This window comes from Monodon monoceros, unplaced genomic scaffold (assembly GCF_005190385.1).
Source record: "Monodon monoceros isolate NGI ecotype Baffin Bay Population unplaced genomic scaffold, NGI_Narwhal_1 Super_Scaffold_1, whole genome shotgun sequence".
NCBI lineage: Eukaryota > Metazoa > Chordata > Mammalia > Artiodactyla > Monodontidae > Monodon > Monodon monoceros.
Genome location: NW_021703765.1, coordinates 49,314,205 through 49,339,808, shown reverse-complemented (window position 1 = coordinate 49,339,808; position 25,604 = coordinate 49,314,205). Strand labels below are relative to the sequence as shown.

General features: G+C 42.6%; 1 protein-coding gene across 3 annotated transcripts in view; it reads left to right on the top strand.

The window, feature by feature from the left end:
- GATA6 (GATA binding protein 6) overlaps positions 1–16,111 on the top strand; it is a 30,280-nt gene extending 14,169 nt beyond the window's left edge. For 2 of the 3 annotated variants that reach the window (XM_029231221.1, XM_029231231.1), the window contains exon 7: positions 14,717–16,111. In XM_029231221.1, the coding sequence (XP_029087054.1) occupies positions 14,717–14,884 (168 nt within the window). In that variant the 3' untranslated portion in view covers positions 14,885–16,111. The remainder of the gene's footprint in view (positions 1–14,716) is intronic. The other variant, XM_029231237.1, reaches the window with a different exon arrangement.
- Positions 16,112–25,604: the final 9,493 nt, after the last annotated feature.

The following is a 25,604-nucleotide window of genomic DNA, read 5'->3' as shown; positions in this document are numbered from 1 at the left end:
AGACACATATTCTTAAAGAACGTTTCTAGCCTTTATAAAGGTGAACTCTGGTGAATGACTTTTTTTTTTACAGGAGGGTAAGATGTAACTTCAAGGGTCTAAAGTGGTAAATAGAAGTTGTGAGGAAATGAAAAGGTCAATATTATTTTAAAATATCCTTTATTGTGCCCTAATTCCTCAGAAGCAATTACGCGGCTTAAATCAGGAGAAAGGATGTTCTGGTTTTCTGAAGCGTTGAGGGATCAGCTAGGGTTTCAGCCTCAGTATCTGCCTCTCCTGGCTAAAAAGTGGATTGCTGCCAGCTCCAACTCACTTTTGTTGGTGCTACAGTCCAAGCTTAGCATGGCAAAAGCTAAATTTGAATGATAAATGGCACAGAAATAGAGATTTTTGCCCAACAATGGGCTTTGGAACCTTAGTGGGCGGAGTCTGTTTTGCCCCTGTGGTTTTGTGATGTAAAATTTCAAAATTGGCTATTTGCAAGTCCAATCAATTTTGCCCTCCAGGGGAGGAACAGTGCAAAGGCAGTGACAGGGTCAGGCCCGGACTTGTCTGGAAGAAGGACCTCGGGAGTCCAGCAGCTAGTCCCACGGCAGCTTTGGTGTCCCTGCATCTGTCTCTCACTTGGGACCCAGCGTGCCAGGGGAGGCTCGTCGGCCAGTGCCGTCAGATGAAAGCCTCAGTTTTCTACCAGAGGCCAGGAGGCAAAGCAATTTTAGTATTAAAAAAATATATTTTAAAAAGTACTTCAGAGATTGGGGGAGTTGGAGAGCAGTTCCTTACAAGGTCTTTTGCTGCACTCTCCCCATCACTCCCGGAGCCCGGGCAGCCTCTGTGGGAACCAGCGGTGTGAGTTGCAGACCCGGGGGTGGGCAGTTCTCCGAGCCCAGGTGGCCTCAGAAGTGCTTCCTGACAGCTTTTCCCAAAGCTGGTGGGGTGAGGTCAGGGCTTGGCGGGGGAGGGGAGGGTGGGGGGGGGTTGGGGGGGAGAATTGCCTATCATCCCCTCCTCCCTCCAGGGACCCGCCCTTCCTGGCCTGGGCTGGCACTGGGCTCGTGGGTTTTCTCCGGATGGCCAGCCCATCACGGAGTCTCCCAGCATCGGTGCCTTCCTGATGTGGGTGTTGACTACCCGGCAAAAGCCAGTAGACTGGCTGCTTTGGGAAACTGTCCCCTCCAAGGATAATTGTAGCAGACTCAGTGGTTTCCCCAGGAGTGCCAGTGTGTGTCCGTTGGTCCCTGGACACTCTTCAGACCCTCCTGGGCCGGCTGGTTCTTCGTGCGCGTGGCTGGCGTGGCAGCGGCGGCGCCGTGAAGAGCCTGCTGGAGCCGTTATCTGTGAGCAACTGGCAGAAGCATTTGTGAAAGGCGTCTGTGTTGACAAAGAAGTGACATTTTCCCATTTTGGTCCCAGTTTATCACGTTGGAGGGCAGCTGGCGTTGCGAATGACTGCTTTATAGGATTTTGTGAGTGCTGTAGGTGAGGGGGATGTTATTATATCCACACAGCAAGGTTGGGTCCTTCTTCGGCTTGGCGTTTAAAACCTCCAGTGATGATGGGTCTGCCCCGTGGATCTCCAGCGGCCCCTGTGACTGACGGGGTGGAAATCAGTCCTGCAGGGTTGTCCTCAATTAATAGGGACAGCCAAGCTACAAAACAAAGGACAATCGTAGGCATATTCCCAGTGGAACAAGGAAAGGGGCCACACGCTCTACTTAGAGATACAAGTGGCAACATACCCGCTCCTCCACCTTTCCTTAATGACTGTGATTTAAAGCACAGAGACAGTTGCAGAGACTGTATGAGACTTGCTGTTTTAATTCCCTGCTGAGAAATCAGCTGTAGGAGATCACCAGGAGGCATTCCTAGAGGACTTCTTTTAAGTTCTGATGTCCCTGCATGTGGGCATATTCAGTGGTGGTACTATCGTGACCTGGCACCTGAGCAAGCCTGGCTGGAGCTGAGTATTCTGGAGCACACGAAAATCATTTTTGCACTGCTCTGAAGCCTCATTTTGTTGACTTTGTGGCATGTCTTAGCTTTATATACGTGTGTTGCTCCTTTGCGTTTTAACTAGACCTCTGTCTCGTTTCTTCTGATAGTCATCAGGTTGCTGACCTGCTCCCTTATGACTCAGTTTCTCTGTTGCAGGCTGTGCAGGTGTGGTGTGTAAGTTTTGGAGGTGAAGGGAGGGCAGTTTGTCTCCTGTATGAGAACAGGAAGACCCGTTGCTGCTGCCGGGCAGCCTGGTATTAAAATAGCCACTGTCTTGTTCCTTTGGAGTTCTTTTTTTAAATTATTGCAATAAATGATTTATTTGCTTTCATTTATATGATATTTACTATTCATTAGACCTTATTATTTTTCATTTTTCTTTTCCTTATTTTCTCTGTATTTAAAATTTTTTTTAAGTTATTTATTTTTCGGGGGCCTTGCCATGTGGCATGTGGGATCTTCCCCGACCAGGGGTTGAACCCATGATCCCCTGCGTCCGGAGTGCGGAGTCCTAACCACTGGACCCACCAGGGAAGTCCTATCAGAATTTTATAATCAGTTTCTTGTATGGAATTCTTTGTGTTTGTTAAGAAATGTGTTGAACTTAATTTTTGATACAGTTGATTAATTTTGTGAGTTTTGAACTTAAAGATAAATTTCCTCCAAATGTTTTATTTTTTTCATTCAGTCTGAAATCTTCTTTATCTAAATCTTCTAGATTTACTGAAAAATGTTTATTTAGTTGACCGAAACAGACATCAGATTTTCTTTGGCATTTAGAGTCTCTGTGGATTGTAAGAATATTTGAATTTTTCATTGAATTCCATTTATTGACTGAGTTATGTTTTACGTTTGTTGTTATTAGGAGGCAAATATGGTAACATTCTATTTCAGCAATTCCCAAATAAGATTTAATAAGTAGTCTCTATATATTCTATCCCTCTTAGGACTTGTAAGTAAAAATTTGTAAAACTGGAGGATACTTTACATATATACACACATATATAAAATGCATATGTATATTGTATATATGTATGTAACTATAATATACAAAAACTTTATAACTCATCCCCCAATTTATAAAGTTATCTCTTAATTTTCTTTGGGACAGGAAGGATTAATTTGATAAAGTGAGTAATAAGACAATGGCTGAGGATAAAAAAGTCACTGAATATATTTTGTCTGCCTACAAGTAGTTCTGTAGATAATTATTTAACAAAAATTAAAACCTACTTAAGTTTATATTAAAACTGCAAATATAATGTTGAAGTCATCATTAAACATATAATGTGGAAATAAATGGAGATGAACTCTATCTGACTAGCCCTTGCCTTACGGTCGTTGTTCCATTTAAGAAGCATTGTGCTACGGGATGCCCTGTTTTCAGTGTAGTAAAACAAGGTCCTGGATATCAGATTGTTGGTAACGTGGTGGTCGTGGTGGGGACACGTGTGTATAGACAGATCTTCCTGCTGGTCAGATTTGAAAGTGTTTTAAATGAGCAACAAAGTTGGGAGTCGAAAGTAGGGAGCCGTGAATTCTGACCGCAGGGTTGGAAATGGCTTCTCAGAGGAGAGGAAATTTGAATTAGTTGTGTAGGATTTTTGTGGGGGAAAAATCGGGATAGAGGTTTCCAGGAAGAAGAACATGGTAACTGTGATGCTTCAGGGACATAGTTTTAGGAATTCAGTGTGGCTGGAGTGTAGGTTAGAAAAAGGCAAAGGCAGGAGCTGAGGTGGATAAATTAGGTGGAAGGCAGATGTTTAAAACTGTTTCAAGTCAATTTTAAGTCAGCCTTAAGTAGGGTCCACACTATGTTCATTTCTAAATGATGGACTTTCTCTAACACGCACTGTGGTGTTTCTGTCCAAAAATGTGTTGTTATACTCCAACAATTAAAACATCCTTAACTGGGCGCATTTTGATAATTGATGTAAACAAATGTTAGCATGCCTGTTTGTACATTTTAGAAGCAGCTTTTCCTTTCACAGTTAATAAGGAAAACTACCTCCTTGGAGCTGGTGACGTGTCCTGACCTGAGGGACTACTTGGGGCAAGATGGTTTCAGGGTAGCTGCCAGGTGACCCTTCCAAATGGAGATGCGTTAAGGATGGTGTGTCTAAGTGTAATTCATTTCCTCACTTTGTGGTTTGTTGTTGGTGACAGCTTCCACAGAGAGAGAGGCAGGCATCTTTATACTCAGACAAGGACCACATCTCAGATTCCTCTCTGGCTGGTTCTCTGCCTTTGGGTGGGCCTTGCCCATGTTTGGTCAGTTTCTCAGTGTTGAATAGGTATCTTCATTCCTGCCTCATTTATCCTTCTGGGATGCACTATGCCTAGCGGGACCCATTTCCCTACTGCAGTCAGTCCTAGGTAATAGCTTTATTCAATGACCTTGTCAGAAGTAATACCTCTGAGCTGCATGGTGCTAAATCTCATGCTAGAAGTGGTTTGAAAGAGTTAAGTGCTTAAGTGCTCCGGAGCTGAGGGGCAGTGATTTAGGGACTGACATTTGTTGGGATATCTGGATGTCTTTATAAGGCCTTCTGAAGAAAGGTTAGGTACTTGGCAGGTTAATATTTTATATTCTTTTTATAGATTTTATTTTATATGTTAATATTTGCACACTGTGATGAAAATTGGAAAACATTGCTTGAGTCACATAGCTTATTTCTTTATTAGCAAGTTTATATTCCACTGTCTTTTTCTTTGAGTAGCTGAATCACTTTGGATTTACTTGGCACTATGATTGGTCACAAAATAATAGCTTCTATTGTTATTAACTATTTCTGTAGTAGTTAAATACTTGAAAGGAACGTTCATGAAGGACCTGCATACAGTATGAGTTGCTTTCACGCAGGGTAACTTGAGTGTGAGGAAGAGAAGATTCAAGAGGCTGCTGGAGTGGGGACCAAAGTTCTTGCTTAACTCTTTTTTTTTTTTTTAAATACATTTATTTATTTACTTATTTATTTATTTTTGGCTGTATTGGGTCTTCGTTGCTGAATGCGGGTTTTCTCTAGTTGCGGCGAGTGGGGGCTACTCTTCGTTGCGGTGCGCGGGCTTCTCTTGTGGAGCACGGGCTCTAGGTGCATGGGCTTCAGTAGTTGGGGCACGTGGGTTCAGAAGTTGTGGCTCACGGGCTCTAGAGCGCAGGATCAGTAGTTGTGGCTCACGGGCCCAGTTGCTCCGCGGCATGTGAGATCTTCCTGGACCAGGGCTCAAACCTGTGTCCCCTGCATTGGCAGGCGGATTCCTAAGCACTGCGCTACCAGGGAAGTCCCCCTGCTTAACTCTTACCTTGAATGTTCCACGCTCGCCTTTAGGGTACTTGAGAGCCAGGCCTTAGTGGATTAATTACCGTATGGTTGCTTTGGGGGAGTTTCCTCTCTTTCTCGTACTTTCTCATAAGATTGTGGATGTAGGAAGGCAGGAAACTAGCTTCTGTCAAGTACTTTTTAAGTGCCAGATGTTTTATGTACCCTTTCTCTTTTATTCCCAATTATCACTCTACAAATGAAGTGTTTTTATTTACATTTTCCATTTGGGGGAGTGAGACCCAGTAATAGCCCCAAGGTTATGTATCAGATTAAGAGGCAGAGCTTGGGTTTGGACACAGGTCTGGCAGAGGCAGAGTCAGTGTTTTTACTCCTATGGCATACTGGATTAATATGCGATAGGCTGAAGCCTTTAGAGAGAAGAAATAACATGTTCTTAAAGAAAGCTGACTAATTTTGATTATAACTTCAGCATCAAGTACAGCTAGGAAAATAGCACTAGAGAAGTGATTTTCTCATGACCAAATACACAAGGCACATTGTATAAATTTTCTTGTTAAACATTATACTTATCAATAAAATGTATTATAATTCTAAGACTTTGTTAGTTGGGTAATAGAAAAAATAATAAGTAGTAAAATTTACTGTTGTTGACGTGCATGTGATGGTAAAAAGTCTCCCTTAAAATATGAAATACTTTAAGATCGTATTAAAATCCTTCTGATGGTGTGATTTAAACCCATACACAGTGAGTGCCAAGTGAGTTGGAACTTTTAGAATGTCCAAATTGCCTTCAATTTAATTTTTACAAAATCATTAAAAAAGCATTTCTTAAGAGGCAAGTGTCCATTTCCCCCCCCAGAGTTTATAGTCCAAGATACTTTTTTCTAAATGAATAAAAAGAGTTAAAAAGGCATTAATCTCCCACGAGGGTCGGCGAGAGAGTTGCACTTAGGTATTATTATTGCCTCATTTATAAACCAGGATCCGGAGTGACTCCGTAAGGTCATAAGACAAGCCCGCGTTGCAGCCGGGGCTGGAGCCGATGTCTCCCACCTCTCCCAGGGAGTTGGCAGTCATCACAGTTATTAATATCCCACTCGCCACTTGCTGCTAGCCATGAACATAAATATTTTGTTGGCATTTTATCTTCACGCTCCTTACGTGCCAGGCTCCCTTTCTTTTCTTCTTTCACAGACCCTTCTAATAATTCACTCACGTTCCTGTCTGACCACATTGGCCTTCGCCGTGAAAGTCACACGTCACCCTGGCAGGGAATGTGAAAGCATGTGGAGTTTGCATACTTTCACTTTGATCTGAAGGCCTTTTCTAGACTTCCCCCTTTTTTTTTCCTTGTGTGCCTGTGCGCGTGCGCGTGTCATGGGGAGGATGGTGATTAGAAATACACTTACTACATTAATATGACAATGTCCCTGTATGTATATTAGGAAACAGTAAAACTGTATTGCTCTTTAAATAGTTTATAACATATATGTCCACCCAATTTATCACAGGACTGTGGTTTGTTTAATAACTGACTCATTATCACAATCTGAAAGCCAGAATACTTGGTAAAGAATAAGTGTGGGCTGCCTTTTCATACGGCCTCAAGTTAGAAGGCTTCATCTCAGGGCACAACTTTTCTTTGCGGATTACAGATGCCTTGCAGTTTTTTTTTTCCCCCCTGCCTCTATAAGAATATACAAAAATTGTCACAAAACATGAAATAATGTTACGGAAAACACGGCCAAATTTAAGAAATCTGGCTTAGGATACTCTGAAATGTTATTGCTAAATGAATCTTCGAAGAAAATGAATTCCTTTACTGGAACAAAAAGTAATTTATTATGCATTTCATGGGTGTCTGCCAAAAGAGTTACTAGCAATATGAAGATCTAATGGATATGAATTAAATACAATCTGTTAACTCTGTGTTTAGACCTATTTGTTAATTTTCTCTGAAACTTTAATAATTAAAAAAAGCATCTCCAAAGATAGGTGTTGACCTGTGTGATCATTCGTGATTCAGTTACCTATCATATCAGGGCCAGTACTCAAAAGAGTTTGTGAGCCAGAGCAAAAAGAAATTCTTTTATTGACCTCAGATTTTAAGAAAGCTTTGAACAAATAACAGGTATTGATTTCAATGTCACGTCGGAGTCTTTTGAGTGAACAATTCCAAGTCATTATCCGATGATATTTATTTATTTTATTTATATTTTTTTGCGGTACGCGGGCCTCTCACTGTTGTGGCCTCTCCCGTTGCGGAGCACAGGCTCCGGACGCGCAGGCTCAGCGGCCATGGCTCACGGGCCCAGCCGCTCCGCGGCATGTGGGATCCTCCCGGACCGGGGCACGAACCCGTGTCCCCTGCATCGGCAGGCGGACTCTCAACCACTGCGCCGCCCGGGAGGCCCTCTGATGATATTTAAATGATAATTTACTTGGTGTACTGCCCCTTTTGGTAGTTGTTAGCATGGCATGGTTTCACCAGAGCTGGTGCACACGCTCCAGAATCATATTTTTATCCTATTAAACGCGAAATACTTTTAATTTAAAGCTCTCCTTATGTTTAGTCGCTTGATTCATGGTGAAGCCTGAATATGGTCTGAAGTTTATCCTGGGGGTTCACGGATTAGCAGCTGGAAGGAAGCAGTCAGGCAACCAAGCGCTAGCTCCAGCTCTGTGTGTGACTACAGCAAACTGCCAAGGTTTTCCTCCTTCTACTAAAGGGGAAGAGTAATTCCTACCATCTGGTCCTTAGGAGTGTAGTGTAGCATAAGTGGGAGATGCCTGCAGACCACTTTGAAGCTCAAGAAGAATAGCACTATTTAAATATGACCTTGGAAGTTAATAGCGATGTGCTTTATTTGCATGGAATTTTTTCCATCCCAAGACATTAGACATAAATGTCATTCCCTTTCTTAATGGGGTGAATTTAGAGATGTAAAGCTATTGTGTTCACAAAGTAACCATGTTTAAATACTTTTATTTCCCTGATAGCAACAATTTTTCATTCGTTATGATTCTTAGCACTTTCATAATGCCTTCTTGTAAATGCTGCTTGGTTCTTGGACCGTGGTCTGCTTTGTCTAGTAGATATGGCCAGAGGAAGATGCTCATCTAAGCTCCTAAAAAGCCAGTCTTTAATAAGATCCTAATCCATCGGGTTTTACATCTTACCTCTGGATCTTTCACCACTGAATTTGACTAGAATAAAGCCGTCCATTTTGATTCATTTCCGAAGATAAACTTTTTCTTTAGTAGGCCAGTGACTTCAAGTTGTGGGACAAACCCTTCTTCTTGCAATTTATATTTGTACATCAGTGTTTTGCTGATAATCCCAGAGTACTTATAAACTTGGGGCCATGCCTTTCTTTATCCCAACATGCTTGCTGTGTGTATGTACAGATGCATAACACAGTTTGCTCCTTTGTCCAGAGTAGAGTGTGTGTAGAATAATTCTTTCCCTCCTTGAAAAGAGAAGCATCCTGGCTATGGATATAACCCTGCCAGCTCAGGCCCAGAAGGGGCACGAGGGGTCAAGGGGACAGCCAGTGAGCTCTCCTCAGTAAGGAATTTGTTTGCTAAATTACAAAAAAATAAACTATTCTGCTAAACACTGAGTTGGGTCATCGGCTGAGGTGACCGTGACTCTACCTTCTTGAGCTTTATTGAGCCCTTGTGGGAGACTTAGAGGGTTTTGTTGTGATTGATGGTTTTCACGTGTCCTGGTGGAGACAGAACCCGTGTGTGTTTGTGTATCTTCCTAGTGTTACCTCCTCAACTATTGGGTCACTTTTGTGTCTGGTCCTGTTCCCTCCATCCAAACTGAAATGACCTTGGTTTTTAGAGTGGAAGTTAAGGTTTATCTGAAAGTGTTTCTCCTTTGTTAGGAACTTAGACAGAGTTTTTAATTTTTCTTTTGAGGAAGGATGCTATCAAACACCACAGAGTCTAACCTAGAGGTGACGAAAGCAGAGAAGAGAGCTTTGGCAGTGAGGGGTGGCTGGCTTCCCCTCACACAAGGAAAAGCTGTAACCACAACTTGCTTAGATGTGTAGGAAGGACAGACCAGAGGCCATGGAAGCTGACAGCCCGAATCCAAACTGAGGAGGCAGTGTGATCATCTTCAAAATCCTGTGCTCTGGGAATGATCACGCACCCCCCAGCCTGCCGGGGGTGCCGAGGTTTGTTTCTCCAGATTGTGAGGCAGCGTTAGGAGAGATTATAGCATGGCAGGCAGACAGAGCACACCCCAGCGGACTCCTTTTTGGTTTTCTTCCTCAAAAATGAAATTCCTGTTTATAATTCACAAGCCAGAGAACCTCTGTAATCCTTCTGGAAAGGCTGTGTCCTTTAAGGGTTCCCTTTGCTCTGACGTGTCACCTTTCCAGAGCTGCTTTGTGGGTATTGTGGGAGGCTGTCTCTGAGCCTGCCTGTAATGGGACGTGACAAGGCTCATGGCTGGTGAGCCCACTGTGAGCCAGACACTGCTGGGCATCGGCTAGAGGAGCTCAGCAAGTCAGAAATCCTTGACATCTAGATACGTGTCCGAAAATGAGTGAAGGCTTATTTTCACAGCAAAACAATCTGGGTGATCCAAAGATCACTGTGCTGCCTCACGGGCCAGTGGAGATTTTCCATGTCCAGGTCTGCAGCCGCGACTTGTCCCTGAAGTCATTTATTCCTTTAGGAGCGGGGGCGTCCGGCCAGTTGCTGTGGGTCCCCCACCTGACCCGGCCTGCTTGCAGTGCTAAGCCCGGCCTGGGTCGGTGCTGATAACACATTCTTTCAACAGGAAGTGCCTCCATTTTCAGTCGTCAGTGGGAGGGTGGAGGCCGATAAGCTGGGAGTGATAACAGAACAGATTTCTGCTCCACCCTCGTCTTGCACTTTGATCAGAGAAAGAGCCAGGACCTCCGCCTGTCGGAGCTGCCTCCCAAAGAAGGAAGGATGGCTCGGCTGTGGGCGTTCGGCACACTCTCCTCTACTGTTGTTCAGGAACTTTCGGGGGATTAGGTTGGTTTAGGGTTAGTGACGTGCCTGCTCTGGCCGTGTTGAGATGTCTGCGATCTGATCCTTTCAGGGATTTAAGTAGACGTGGGAAAACCTTAACCAATTGGCATTTATATTGGGGTGTGTGTGTGTGTGTGTGTGTGTGTGTGTGTGTGTACTGGGTCCAGGGTCCTAATAAGTTATCTCTGATTTTTTTCCCCCAGATTGAACTGATTCTTGAGAGGTAGCTCTTGAATATCCCCAGTGAAGGGAAGGCACTTAAGATGACAATGTGACAAGCCAGGTTTCTTAAGGAGAGTTGTGCTAATTCTAGTCTTCTTCTGCTGTTAGAATGCCAGTTTCAAGAGCTCAGGTTATATACTGTTGCACCCATCTGTGTACTGTGTTTGGGGTTTTCACGTACCTGGAACTGTGTTGCACACGTGCATGGCTGGCTGGGTTCCAGCCTATGCCAGGTGGCTCAGAGGTGACCTCAGGGGTGCATGGGGGCCCATCTGATCCTCCCTCCACCCTGATTCCCCCTGTTTTTCATGCTGCTTTATGACTGTCCAGGCTGGCTCATTTCTCAAGTACTGGTGCCTCATGTTTCTGTTCCTCTCCCCCAGTTAGACTGCAGTAAGCCACTCAATTAAAATATTCAAAAGGAAGGTATACATGGCTAACTGGCTGGGCCCTCCCAGGTGGTCCCCAGTCTCCCACCCCACACTGGGTTCTCTTGAAATACATTTGCATGCACATGGGTAAGTTGTAATTATGACCTAGAATTTCTATCCTGCTGTTTTTCACTTAACATTGCATTACAGGATTTTTTCCATTTTGTTACATGATCTTATTATTTTTAATACTTGCATAATAGTTCATTAAGCAGATATCCCTTCGTTCCCAAACCATCCTCATATTATGAGACATTAGATTATTTCCATGGTTTCCACTATTATAAGTAACCCTGCAGTGGATGTCTTCCTGTGGGGAGCCTTTCCGTCCCTTTGAATTTTTTCCTTGTAATCCATTTCCAGAAGTGAAATTACAGAGCTAAGTAGGGTATAAAGTTCTTGATGGCTTTGCTAACTACCTTCTAAGGTGTGCGCCAGGGTATAACCCCGCCAGCCAGGGATGAGGGGGCTGGCGTTATCCATCCCATCTGATCTCATCATGATGATCTCATTATGTATTGTGACATGAAATTTCAAGTTATTTTTTACTGAGGTATGACTGACATAGAAAAAAACGCTGTGCATCGCAGCATTCCGTGTTTAAATAGTATATCCCCATTTAAAAATAAGGTTCTCAAACCTTGGGCACAAGTACTTGTTGTATTTTTTTCTGACAAACTCAGATGTTGCTTTTGATTTCCAATGAGCTGATATTTTTTTCAGGAGCTCATCACTCACGTAATTTGGGGTTTGCCTGCCATATAGCTTAACATTTTTGTCTGAACAAAGAAGACAGTAAATATGTATTTCAACAGTAGCTTTTGGGACTGTTGTTCAGGTGTAAGACTAATGTTCAGGGTATTAAGGTTTCTTTAATGCGGCTTATTTGAAAAAGGGCCGATGAGCCTTTTGAAGGGCTGCAGGAGCACCTGGCTTTCTCTCTGCGCAGAGCCGTCAGTGATGATTAGAGTAAGGTCATGGCTGTGGTGGTTTTCACTTAGCTCTGGCTGAGTTCGTAGGGCTGCTCCCACCCAGTGATGGCGGCACCTTGCCTGGTGAAGGCTGACATTGGGGAGATTCAGTGAGGTCCACGCTCCTTCACTACAATAACAAAATTCTCATAGTGTCAATAGCACATACGTATGTAGTCTTGACTATTGTCAGACACTTTCACGAGGGCTTTACATACACTAATTTAATTCTTTTGCAGCAACCTTCTGACATATGTGCCTCTTTATTTCCATTTTCTAGGTGAGGAAACTGAGGTACAGAAAGTTCTAGGTCAGACCCTCTAGTTTCTCTCTCCCACAGAATCTTTTCTGACTCATTGCTTAATATCCTTCCCTTTCAGCTGTCTTGTCTTGTGAACGGACCTCTCCACATCCTGCATGCTTCCAATTATGAGCACCCTTTCTTCACCCACAGCAATAGCTTCCCTTCATGGAATATTTAACATGGCAAGGCATTCTGACGTGCCTGCACACATTAGCTCACTTAATCATCACAAACATGCTTGAGGTAGGGCCAGTTTCCCAAGGAGGAAGCTCAGGAGGTGGGTGGCTGAACCAGGGTAGAATTTGAAAGTCCATGCTGGTCCTACCGTGCAGGCTGCCTGTGGCTGTCCCCGGGCATCCTTTCCCCTCTGCGATTCCTTCTCTGACCTCTTGTTCTACCTCCCTGTCTCAGACACTCATAAACTCATGATAACTGTTGAGTGGTCTTACTTTCGAGTGCATGCGTGTCCTAGTTCCCCACACAACCTGGGAATGACTGTCTCTCGGCCCCGGGGCCGAGGTGCCCTGCTCATGTTTCTTCTTATGACTTGTGGTGACGGCAGACCCCTCTGCTGTCTCAGCATTTCTGGCCATTTGAGGTGCGCTGCTTCCTGGGTCAGTCCAGGCACCCCCTCCATTTCAGAAAATAGCACTTGCTGTGGTGAAGTCAGATTTAGTCAGATAAATGCAAATGTGCCTTTTTGGGGAATAGGTAGATAATACCAAGCTGGGTATGACATTAGTCATTTATAAGGGAGCTCACTCTTTCTACTAGTTGTATGATAGCTCTTTTCTAAAATGAAGACTCTTTTTGTAATTGAATAGCATCCTTTTGTGTATTTCTTTGGGGGTTAAATCTGGATCTATGTTGAGTTTGCTTATAGCCGAGGTTCTGAGCTAAAAGTAATCACCGTATTTGTACGTGTAACTAAATCCATAGCTTTAGTTTGTTTGGCAGAATTATTTCATCTATTTCACAAGAATCTATTTTAAATTTTAGACATCTCAGTGAGTTTGTGAAATTTGCTTTTTTAGGCACCCAAAGCCCTTGGTTTACATCTTTAAGTTTGTATTATTTAAAAAGAAGTTTGGGGGCAGGGGTAGGGACTGTTGCTGGATTTGCACAAACATTCATTTTTGCTAGGAAAGGGAAGGATTCGTTACCTGTGGTGGGGCCACACTTGGTCTGTCCAGCTGGGAGGGAATTGGGATGGGTGGACAGGAAGTTCCATGGTCACACTTCCCAAAATCCTACCTCTCAGTCCCATACAGCTATTGTGAGGATCAGAGAGAAAACCAGATCTTTTCTGGGAGAGGGTAGGACCACGCTGACTACTAGGCTCCTGAGTGGAGCCACGGAGGGTCTGGGACCCTTCCATTCAATTCTCTCAGTGTCTGGTGTCCTGTATTTCTCTGAAGTGGATGTACCGTCAACTTGGCCAGACAGATGGATGTTTTAGGATTTAATGGGATTGTGAATGTAGAAAAGGAATGCTTTGAAAAGTGCAAGATGTTCTACCTGTGTTAAAAAACAAGTATCCAGTAGTTTATGGAATGGAACCCTGAAAGCTCAGAAGAAATAATGGGCTTCAGAGCTTTTAGAAGGAAAGAAAGCATGATTCACAAGTATGTGATTATGGCTAGATTTAAAAGAAAAAAAAGTCAAATGCAACTGTTTTCTCAAACCATAGTCTAAACATGATTTTAGTTATTTTGGTTTGATTTTACTAAATTATATCATGTTTGCTATTTGGCTTTTCTTATTTGGATGGAAGGAAGGAAGGAATGAAACAAGAGAAAGGTGACCTTTTGCTTCAAGAAATAATTGCCACGATCATGACAGATATAGGATGTTAGCATTTTCTTTATCACATGGTCTGCTTCAAACATGGCCTGTGCTTTAGGGAAGAATTAAATCCTGTGTATGCATGGGTTAATTTTCCATGAAGTCAGTGCTCAAAAATTTCATTTATCAGGTCTTGCTGAACTGTGTATCTTTCCTTCTCAGACTTTGATAGAACTGCTAAGCCTCGTGGTTCCGCTGTGTGTGTGTGTGTGTGTGTGTGTGTGTGCGCGCGCGTGTGTGTACGCGCCGTGCTCTGCCTTTTCTCTTTTGCAGTGATTAGATTGTGCGGGCATCCTTAAGGCCTGTTGACCTACGTGGTGTGGTTTGTTTCACTGTCGGAGATCTGAGTGTTAGGCACTTTTTACAAATAGGCCACCTCCAGTTCCCCTTTCCTACCTGTGTCCAGCTGCGCATCTTGCCTGGTGGTTCCTGCCACGAGTTAATGGCGTGAATAGGACGCTGTTTCTAAGGGCAGATATCACCCGAGTTAGGTCAGTGGCACTGTACCGCCCAGGGAGCAGCTCTGCCAGCTGTGCTACCGTCTCACTTGTCCCCGAATGTTTACCTAGCAGGGACCAGCTGCCTGACAATTTACTGGTAACTGTCTCTCCCCTTCTCTGTCTCCTCTCCATCCCCCTCTTCCATCAGGCAGGCGCCTCAGTGATGTCTGGAGCAGGGGAGAGCGCTAATCCCGAGAACAGCGAGCTCAAGTACTCAGGTCAAGATGGGCTGTACATCGGCGTCAGCCTGGCCTCGCCGGCCGAAGTCACGTCGTCGGTGAGACAGGATTCCTGGTGTGCCCTGGCCCTGGCCTGAGCGGCCGCGGGTAACAGGAGCAGGACACGGCCAGGGCCCACGGGACCGCCTTCGTGATCTTCTTGACAAGCAGTCCGGACTGGGCTGAGGATGCCGACTGGACATCTTCCTCTGACACAGGATTTCCGTGCCTTTATTTGAAAGAGATGTATCTCCCGTGAGGCTTGCTCAGCCTTTAGCACCCTGGCCCTGTCTTGAAGACCCAGGGAGAAGATGGACCGGCTCTGGAGAAGGGCCAGAGCAGCCCACAGCCTCCCCGGCCACGGCCGCTTCCGGGGTCGGCCAGGGGATTTGATGTCCAGTGTGCCACTTCCAGAAACCTGGACTAGGAACCGGGGCCTTGCCTGCTAAGGAATATTGAGAGAGATTTTTAAACAAAAGTTTTATGTGTATTGCCCCAATTCCTGTGCATCTTCTAATCGGTTTTGGTTATTCCAGAATTTCTTCATACCTTTTCCGCCCCCAGATTTCACATGCGTTCGTGGAGAAGACCATTCGTTTGGTACACGCCTCTGGAGGCTGAGTCGGTTCTTGAGGTCTCCTGTCAAAAATATCACTCGGTTTGCAGGACTGCATCGTAACTGTAACATACACTGTGACTGACGTTTCTCAAAGTTCATATTGTGTGACTGACCTGAAGTCAGTCTGAATTTGTAAACAGGGTAGCAAACAAAAGATATTTTTCTTCCATGTATACAATAATTTTTTTTTAAAAGTGCAATTTGCGTTGCAGCAATCAGTGTTAAATCATTTGCATAAGATTTAACAACATTTTTTATAATGAATGTAAACATTTTAACTTAATGGTACTTAAATAATTTAAAAGAAAAAATGTAAACTTAGACATTCTTATGCTTCTTTTACAACTACATCCCATTTCTATATTTCCAATTGTGAAAAGAGAAATATTTCAAGAACAAATCTTCTCTCAGGTAAATTGCCTTATCCATTTGTTAAGAATTTTTGTACAAGAACACCAATATCTTCCCTTTATTTTACTGTGGAATATGTGCTGGAAAAATGGCAACAAAACTTTACTACCTAACAGATAACATTTGTAAATACTCTAGGCATCTGTACACACTATGATGAGGTCTCTGTAGCGTGACTAACCCACAGGCAGGTTGGTTTACGTTAATTTTTTAAAAAATGGGATGTCATATGGAAACCTATTTCACCAGAGTTTTAAAAATAAAAAGGGTATTGTTTTGTCTTCTGTACAGTGAATTCCTTCCCTTATATTTTCATTTTGATACTGTTTGTGGCTATAGCTATTCATATAAAGCAAGTGCATGTGATGTTTGCAAATTGCCTTACGGCCTTCTTTTCAATGAATTGTCCTTTTGGAGCTGTTTTATACCTTGGTTCATTTGAAGTTGGCACATGGAGTCAAGTTATCAACTTTCAACTTGCATTGGGGACAACTTTATAAGTGAAAAGGACCCAGTATTATAAGACATTTCTGTGATTATAAGCATTCTGTTTAGGATCAATCCTTAAAAACATTTAAAAAGGCCAGAGTTTCTTTTCCTCTGAATGAAAAATACTCTGTGGCCCAGAAACAGAATGATTTCCTTTCTAGTTCCTCCCTTTTACAAAGTGCTGTGATATCTCAAAGCTCATCTGAAGTTAAAGTCTTTACATTCAGCCGAAGATATAAAATGATTTGAACAGCCCCTTTGTTTTTTCTATGTTGCTGCATGGATTTCAGGAAATCGGGAGGCTGTTTCACAACACAGAATGATGGCATTTCATTTTGGCTCCCTAACTGTGGCTCATTTTTCATGTACTGACTACAGCAGTCTATGGCGTCCAGTCTGAATCAGGAGAAGGGAAGTCTTCCTTTGTGGTGGGGTGGTGCTGGAAGCCAGACTCAGGCCTGGGATGCGTGTGTGTGTGCGTGTGTGTCTGGGGAAGTCGGTAAAGCTCGCTTGTACCCTGACACCCTTTGGTGGGCTGGGACAGTGGTTAAGAAAGCAGGGTCTGGAGTCAGACCACGAGGTTTCAAGTCTGTGCTCTCTGTGACCTTGGGCAAGTTACCCAGCTCTCATTTTCCTCATCTGTGAAATAAGGCATATAACTCATGAGATTAAGTGAGATAATCCATGTGAAGTGCCTAGCATGGTGCCTGGCACATAGCCAGCGCTAAGTGTTAACTTGACTTTGAAGGAGGGTGGCGTGAGCTCTTAGCACATGGGTGTTTGGATGTCTTACTCCATGTGGAGTATCTGAAGCTTATGGCCTGTGAGAGTCTGATGTCCCTTGGCTCACCTGCACTTTTGAACAAAGCTGGGGAGAATGAAATGATGGATCCCCACCAGCCCAGGTGGTGGTAGAGATGGTTGCTTCAGAGATATTAGTCTGAGTTTGGCAGATTGTTTTAACAGAACAGGGGTGGTCAACAGCAGAAGGAACTTACCCCGACTGACTCATTTTTCCCCCCCTTCCTCTTCTTACGGTTCTCATTACTTTGAGTGGTTTCTGGTGGGTTGGGAGATGTTAGAGTTAATATGTTTTGATTGGAAAATGAATTTTTCTTATTGGGTCTTCCAAAGGATCTTTTTTGTTTTCTGGGGATGGTCGCAAACAGTGCTTCTTCTAATCCTAAGATGCCATTAGGTTCTAAAGTGCCTCTTCTTTTTTTTTTTTGAACACAAAGTGGAAGGAATTTGTGAAATAAATTACAAGGGGCAGAAAGAGGGGGAGAGGGCTTCTTGTGGCCTGTCCTAACACAATGAACTCCACTAACCTGGGCCTTTTCAATAACTTGTTTACCTGTAATTGTATAAGGCATAAGTTTGATAATTTTTTCCAAATACACAATTTCAGCACTCCTCCCCCAAAGTATAACATACAAAAGAACAAGTTATTTCTCACTAGGGAGTACATTTTTTTTTTTTTTTGAGGTACGCGGGCCTCTCACTGTTGTGGCCTCTCCCGTTGCGGAGCACAGGCTCCGGACGCGCAGGCTCAGCGGCCATGGCTCACGGGCCCAGCCACTCTGCGGCACGTGGGATCTTACCGGACCGGGGCACAAACCCGTGTCCCCTGCATCGGCGGGCGGACTGTCAACCACTGCGCCACCAGGCAAGCCCTAGGGAGTACATTTAAATAGAGGTCCAGTCTGGATCTTGGCTTAAAGACTCCTCAGACCCATTACTGTGCGTTGCAGAATTTATGTCCTCTGTCAGCCCTTGCTGATTTTAGGTCATCTTACATAAGTGAGGGCTCTGTCTGGGGTCTCTCCTCAGGGTCACTTCGTGTTGTTTCCCGGTGCCTATGGGAGGGTCAGGAAAGCAGAGGAACCATTCATTTTCCCCTGCAAATAAATTAACTTCTTGCTCATGGGAAATGTTTTCGCCAGTCCTTGGAAATTTGATGTAATTTCAGATTGTAGATAAATTTTGCTGCTGGGAGGGCAATACAGCAAGTCTTTGGCTCTGCCAGATTCCAGGCTGCTTTCAGTTCGAGGCAGTGTGGTGGCTTCAGTATATATACCGGCATTGTCCACGGGGTCTTCGGATCCCCGTGACTCTGAAAAGGTGTGTGGAGAGAGGGCGGGAGGGCAGAGCAGGGAATCAAACATTTATTCAGAATAAGGCAGCTCAGGCTAATTAAAATGCGTTTTGTTTCTGGGTTGAAATAGCAGGTCAGTTTGGTGACAAAACGAGTTACCTTCTGTTGTTTGGAAGCTCTGATGGGCCGTCAGATATGTTTGATTATCTAAAAGGAGAAACAAATATTAATAAATTTGCTAAAAAGAAATGAAATTGAGTTATTTGTAGTGAGGTGGATGGACCTAGAGTCTGTCATACAGAGTGAAGTAAGTCAGAAAGAGTAAAACAAATACCGTATGCTAACACATATATATGGAATCTAAGGGAAAAAAAAAAAGGTCATGAAGAACCTAAGGGTAAGACGGGAATAAAGACACAGACCTACTAGAGCATGGACTTGAGGATATGGGGAGGGGGAAGGGTAAGCTGTGACAAAGTGAGAGAGTGGCATGGACATATATACACTACCAAGCGTAAAATAGATAGCTAGTGGGAAGCAGCCGCATAGCACAGGGAGATCAGCTAGGTGGTTTGTGACCACCTAGAGGGGTGGGATAGGGAGGGTGGGAGGGAGATGCAAGAGGGAAGAGATATGGGAACATATGTATATGTATAACTGATTCACTTTGTTATAAAGCAGAAACTAACACACCAGTGTAAAGCAATTATACTCCAATAAAGATGTTAAAAATAAATAAATAAATAAATTTGCTAGGCCAGATCTTTCAAAACACAGTCCATGGGCAAAAATTTGGTACCTGCAGCTCTGTCCAGTTGAGACCCCAGGATGGATTCTGTGTGGCTGACTCTTTAGCTGGGGTTGGTTCTGAGCAGACCTCTCTGCGGTGGCCTCTGAGGAAGGGTGAGTCAGGGACAAAGTGATGGCTGTGAGGACCTGCAGAGGAAAGGAATCATGTGGTGTTTTCGGTTGGTTAAGATATTAGGCTAAGAGCCTAAGTAAGTTCATAGGAACTTTGGATAAATAAACTATGGTTGGTAGTTCCAGACAGCTTCGAAATGAAAACTAGGTTGATGGAGGTGCAGCTCTGAGATTCAGGTCAGAGTGGACAACACTTCCAAGCACTGTATAGCATCTCCCAAATCTGCCCTGGAGAACTAGGGGGACAGCTGCTACTTCACCGTTTTTCCTGCCCAGCAGCTGTTACAGGGAAGAGATGGTTCCACAGTTGAAGTCACTATTTTCACGAGATACTTATTTTACGTAGTGGGCTTTTTCTTGTTTTTGAAGAATGAACGTTTTAAGAATGGCTAAAATATGGCAATTAAAGATGAAATAATGCATAATTAGTAGAAGGGCTTCTATTTCAGTTATCAGTGGTCCCTGTGGTAAGGTAATTATCTAGGTATCACTGAACTTTGGGGCAGGTCATTTCCTCTTTCTGCACCTCAGTCTCCACAGCAACCATAAAATGGAGAAATCAGGCAGTGGGGTCTCAGGGGTCCCTTCCATCTGCATTTGTTGCCCAGAGTCCCAAGCGCAGATTGTATGCAATGAAGTGATGGTGGGTCTGTGGTCTGGTCTGGGCTCCCTGAGTCCATGACCAAGGAAGCTGGTGGGTTTGGGATTCCCTTTGAGCTCTTCCAGTCCCTTCACCACCTCGGGTTTTTCTGTGGAGGCAAAGCCCTTCTGTTGCCTTAGGGGACAGTGAGGGTGACAGTTCTGGTCATACTTATGAGCACAGGGGCTTGGTAAGAGGTGCTGCCACCCCCAACGCCAAACCTGCTTGGTTTGGGGCTCCTGACATAAAACTTATACAGCGATACAGACCCAGACAGGAAAATGGAAACGTCTGGCTGCCAAGCAGTCCACAGAACTAGGAAAAAACAGCTTTGCTTTGCTTGGCCCATTGCTTCAATATCTTGTAGTTGGTTTTTTATTTCTTGGAAACAACCAACTTTTCATTGTTGTTTGCCTTCTGTGTCTTCTCTTTAGCCATTACAGAGTTTTCCTCCCTGTCTCTCCACCCCTTCCCTGGGTTTACCGTTATTTTTGAATTCTTTTCCTTTAGTACGCCAAGACTGGTCTGAAATAATAATAGCAAATATTTATCTAGCACTTACTATGTGCCAGTTTCTATACAAAGTGCTGCACATGTATTAATTTATCTAATCCCCATACCAAGTGAGTGAGGTGGTACCATCCCCATTTTACAGATGTGTCTGTGGAGGCACAGAGAAATTAAGTAACTTGCTCAAGGTTACACAGTGGCAGAGCTGGGATTTGAGCCCAGGCATTCTAGCTCCAGAGCACATGCTCTTAATCACTCCACCATATTGTTTTTTCACCTTGATTTACAGGGGAATAAATTGAAGAACACAGAGGGGGAGCCAGAGCTGTCTGAGACTTGGGGCTATGCCCTTTCTCTCTCCCCTAGCATCTCAGAAATACACAACTGTGATTTGTAACACAAGCCATGCCTAGATTGAAGAAACCTAGTAAATGTATACGTTTCTTCTAGACGTAAGTTTCTTTAGAACACGGAAGCTGGGTTCGTAGTTGTTAGCTGGAAAGTAGTGAATTTGGAGGTGTGCTGTTTTCGAACATTTCACTTATCTCTTTTTCCTGTAACTTCAAGTAAGGCTTGTTATGCTCTTACCTATTTCAAAGGATTAGGGTAAAGCATTTTGCAAAGTATAAAAAGCTAGTGAAATGATTAACAGTGGTTGAAGCCAAACACCAGCGAGAACAAGGAATACTTCGTCGTGGTGTAAACTCTTTCTATGCTAGGCTGTGCCAGAGCATTTTTTTTCAGGAAAAACTTGTGCAAGATTTTGGCAGTGGTGTCTTAGGCTTTATCTTTTTAAATACGTGTTCATTACTGCTTACATCACTGTTGCTATTATTATTTTGATAAGTTGCATTACCAGTTGCATTACCAATGATGCTCTCTGTTGGGGCTTCTCAAACTTCTCTGCATGAGAATCACACACAGTGCTTGTTAGAATTGCAGCCCCTGGCTCCTTCCCCAGAGAATTTGATCCTGCAGGTCCTGTGCAAGGCTGAAGAATCTGCAGTTTGTGGGCCTTTGCGTTAATTGAAATTTCTTGAATAGTACAAAATTTAAAAGTTATAAATGCGAGTACAGTGAAAAACAATTGCCCTTCTCATGCCTGTTTCCTAGCTACTCAGTTCCTGTCCCAGATAAAACTTCTTAGTTTTTGTATTGATTATATCCATGCATATACAAGCATATGTAAGTAATATTCAATTTTTTTTAAACACATGTGGTAGTGTACAGTACACATTGCTTTGCATTTTGCTTTTTTCACTTAGTATATCTGAGTAGTTCATTATTTAATCAGTGCCCTACTGAAGAACATTTGTTTCCAATCTTTTGCTATTCAAGCAATGCTGCAATTATTATCCCATATCTGTGTCATTTCACTCATATACAAATATACCTATGAGTTTCTAGAAGTGGCATTATTGAGTCAAGGGGTATCTCTACTTTCTAAATTTTGATAGAAATTGTCAAATTGCTCTTAGAGGATTTTCCTATTTGCACTCTCACAGGCAATTTTGAGTGCCTTTTTTTCCTTAGTCAAATGAGCCTGTTATCCAACATTCTGGTTTTTGTCAATTCTGTATCTCTGAGAATTGTTTTGCATTTATCTTATTGTGACTGAGATTGAACATCTTTTCTTATGATAAGAGCCATATGTAGTTCCTTTTATGTGAACTCTTTGCCCATTTCTGTTCATATTTTTACTTCCGTTTTCTATTGGGTTATTTATCTCATTGATTTGAGAAGTTCTTTGCATGAAGGAAATTAGCCCTTTGTCTGAAATATACTTTAAAGATATTTATTCCTGGTTTTTCATTTGACTTTGTTTATGTTTTTAAAAAATCATGATGATCTTTTCTTTTTTTAAAGGTAATTCAGTTTATCGATCTCTTCTTTTATGATTTTGGAATTTTGTATAATATTTGAGAAAACCTTCTCCACTGTTAAGATTATTTTTAAAAATCCCATGTTTTCTTCTAGGACTTCTGTGGTTTTGCTTTCAAGGTTTACATTTTGTTTTCACCTGGAATTTTTGTTTTTGGTTGTTTGTAATATGTAGAGTATACATATATTCAACCTTATGTTTTTCCAAATGGCAACCTGATTGTCCCAGTGTCATTTCCTGAATAATCTATTTACCTCCCACTAATTCAAAATGGCAATTAAAAAAATGTAGATTCTCATATGTCTATGTATTCTTGTATAAATTCTTGTGTGGATATATATTTAACATAAATTTTTATATATATTTGAGTTTATTTCTGGATTTTTCTCTTCTGTATCAATAATCTGTTTATTCAAGCTTTGATATCAAATTGCTTTGACTATCATACTTTGCAATGTATTGAGAGGGCTAGCGCCTTCTTATTAATCTTTTTAAAAATAAGAGTTTGATCACTATTTTTGTTTATTTATTTTTCCATACAAAATTTAGAACCATTGTTCAGTTAAAAAAATGTCCCATTGGTATTTTTATTAGGATAATATTAAAAATTTAAATTAACTTAGGGAGAATTAATATCTTTATTTTGTTAAGTTTTCCTGTCCAAGATGAAGTGTGTGTTTTCATTTGTTTAAATATTTTTCTGTGTCCCTCATTAACATTTTAAACTTTTTCTCATGTAGATCTTGTGCATGTTTCCAGGGAAGTTTATTCCTAGGTGTTTTACACTTTTTGATGTTAGTATAACTCTTCTCATTGGTTGTTAGGCATGCTGAGTATATTAAGCTTGTTTCCCAGAATCATTCTGAATTTTGGTATGTTTTTTTCAGTTGATTCTCTTGCATTTTCTGGGGCAATATGCAGTTTCTACTTGCACGGCCGGTGTATTGGATGTTGGTGGGAAACCCCTGCTCTTGGCGTTGTCTGATTAAGGAAATACAGTAAATCATGGATTCGTATACCTTTAGAGATAGAAAGGACCTTGCTGAGGTCCTGCTGAGGAAACTGAGTCTTGAGAGGTTAAGTCCTGTGTATCAGTATGGAACCTGGGTTTCCAGAGTCATTGCTCAATGGTCTTGGCTCTGGGCTAGGCTGAGAGATCACTGAGTGAAACTTGAGAACCAACCACTGTGAGCAAAATCTTGGCCTTTGGCAGAGCCTGGCAACTTCTTACTACTCTGAGTATTGCTTCATTCATCAGTTTAGGAATTAACAAGCTACTGAGACTTGGGCCAGTCTGGTTTTTCAAAGATTGCGTACATCCCCAAACACCAGCTCTGAGTTATCTCCAGGGAGCAGCACAAACGACCATTGGTCTCCAGTGAATCATCAGGCTGCATCTGCTGGAATAAGTGAAAGCATTGTGAGAGCAGGAAATCGGGACAAACACCTACACTTGCTAACCCAAACAGCTTCCCCTTCTGAGCCCCTGGAGATCAGTTATCACCAAATGGAGAGATAGACTCTGCAAAGTTTTTGCAGGCCTCACAGCTTGTAAATAAGAGACTGCATTCTTCATTCTCCCCTCGTGTTGAATCTGGCAGAGGGGAGATCTCTGGCTCCAATCAGCTGGGCAATGACCAGTAGCTGGGCTGGCTGGGGGAGAGAGATGACTCCAGTTGAATGAACTTTGTAAACCCACTCTATTTAATTCAGAGCACCCTGTATTTTGAGAACAAAAGGCATCTTTTTCATGGAAAATCATGCTGGGAGCACCTGCTGTATATTTCCCATCACTTATAAAGCCAAATACTAACTGGTCCCTGTGGAACACACTGCTTGATTACACGATATTTAACATTTCTATAACTCTTATCCTATTTACTCTTTCTTACACATTTATTATTCTTTGTACTTTTATCAGTACTTCCTTTTTTTTAAAAAAAAATTCTATTCTTCCATTTACATTTGGTTAATGACTTGAGTCTACAATGAACATTTCTGACTCTTTGATACCACTAGATTCAGTGATGGACTTTCCAGTTGGGTCCTTCTAAGAGAAATTCCCAAAGGTGCCTCCCCTCATTTACAAATGGGCGAGAGATTCTTTTATTTTGGAACTGACGGTAGGAAGCCTTTGGTTGCTGGTTATATCTTGGATCGGGGCTGTGGAAGGAGCTACTCCCGGTTCAGCCTTCCTTCCTTGACCTCTTTCAAGCATTTGACATTGTGGCTCACTCTGTTCTTCCCGAAGCCTCCCCTTTTGACTTTCATGATGTTATAGATAAATCAGAGGCTTGATGAAATGGGGACACTGTGGACTTTGGAGCCGTGAAAACCTGGGTTAAGATCCTGGCTCTACATACCAGCTCTGTGGCTTGACCTGGTTACTTAACCACTCCAGGCTTCAGTATCCTTACTTCAGGATGAGCAATGTTACCACCTGATGGCAAGGCTGATGGCATCAGCCTTGAAGCCTCACTCAACTTTAGCTTTGTGAGGGGAGGAGCAACGTTTGCAACCCCAGGCATGGCGCTAGCGTGGTGCCTTCACAAGACAGACACTCATTGCTTTCTGCTTCCTGTGTGCAGCCTAGAACAACATCATTCATTCATTCTCCATCTTTCAGGATTCTCCAGAGAAACAGAACCATATGTGTACGTTTATATATATATGCGTCTCTTTCTCTGTGTGTGGATATCTATCTCTTTCTTTCTTTCTCTCTTTCCTTTCTTCTTATCTAAAGATATTTATTTAAAAAAAATTGGCTCACTCGATTATTTTGGGGGCTGCCGAGTCTGAAGGTTGAGTTGATGTTGGAGCCTTGAGTCTGAATTATTGCTAGAAACTCAGGCAAGATTACTATGTTGCATTCTTTTTTTTTTTATTAAAGTATAGTCTATTTACAGTATTGTATTAGTTTCAGGTATACAGCAAAGTGATTCAGTTATATATATATATATATATAAAACATACATATATATACGTATATTTATAACCTATATATATACTTTTTCAGATTCTTTTCCACTATAGGTTATTACAAGATATTGAGGGACTTCCCTGGCGGTCCAGTGGTTAAGATGTTGTGCTTCCAATGCAGGGGGCATGGGTTTGATCCCTGGTCGGGGAACTAAGATCCCACATGCCACACAGCCAGAAAAAAAAAAAAAAAGATCCTTAGGTTGTCTTGTATTTTCTATGGTGACAATTATATTATTTGCAAATAAATGACAATTTAAAAAAAAGATACT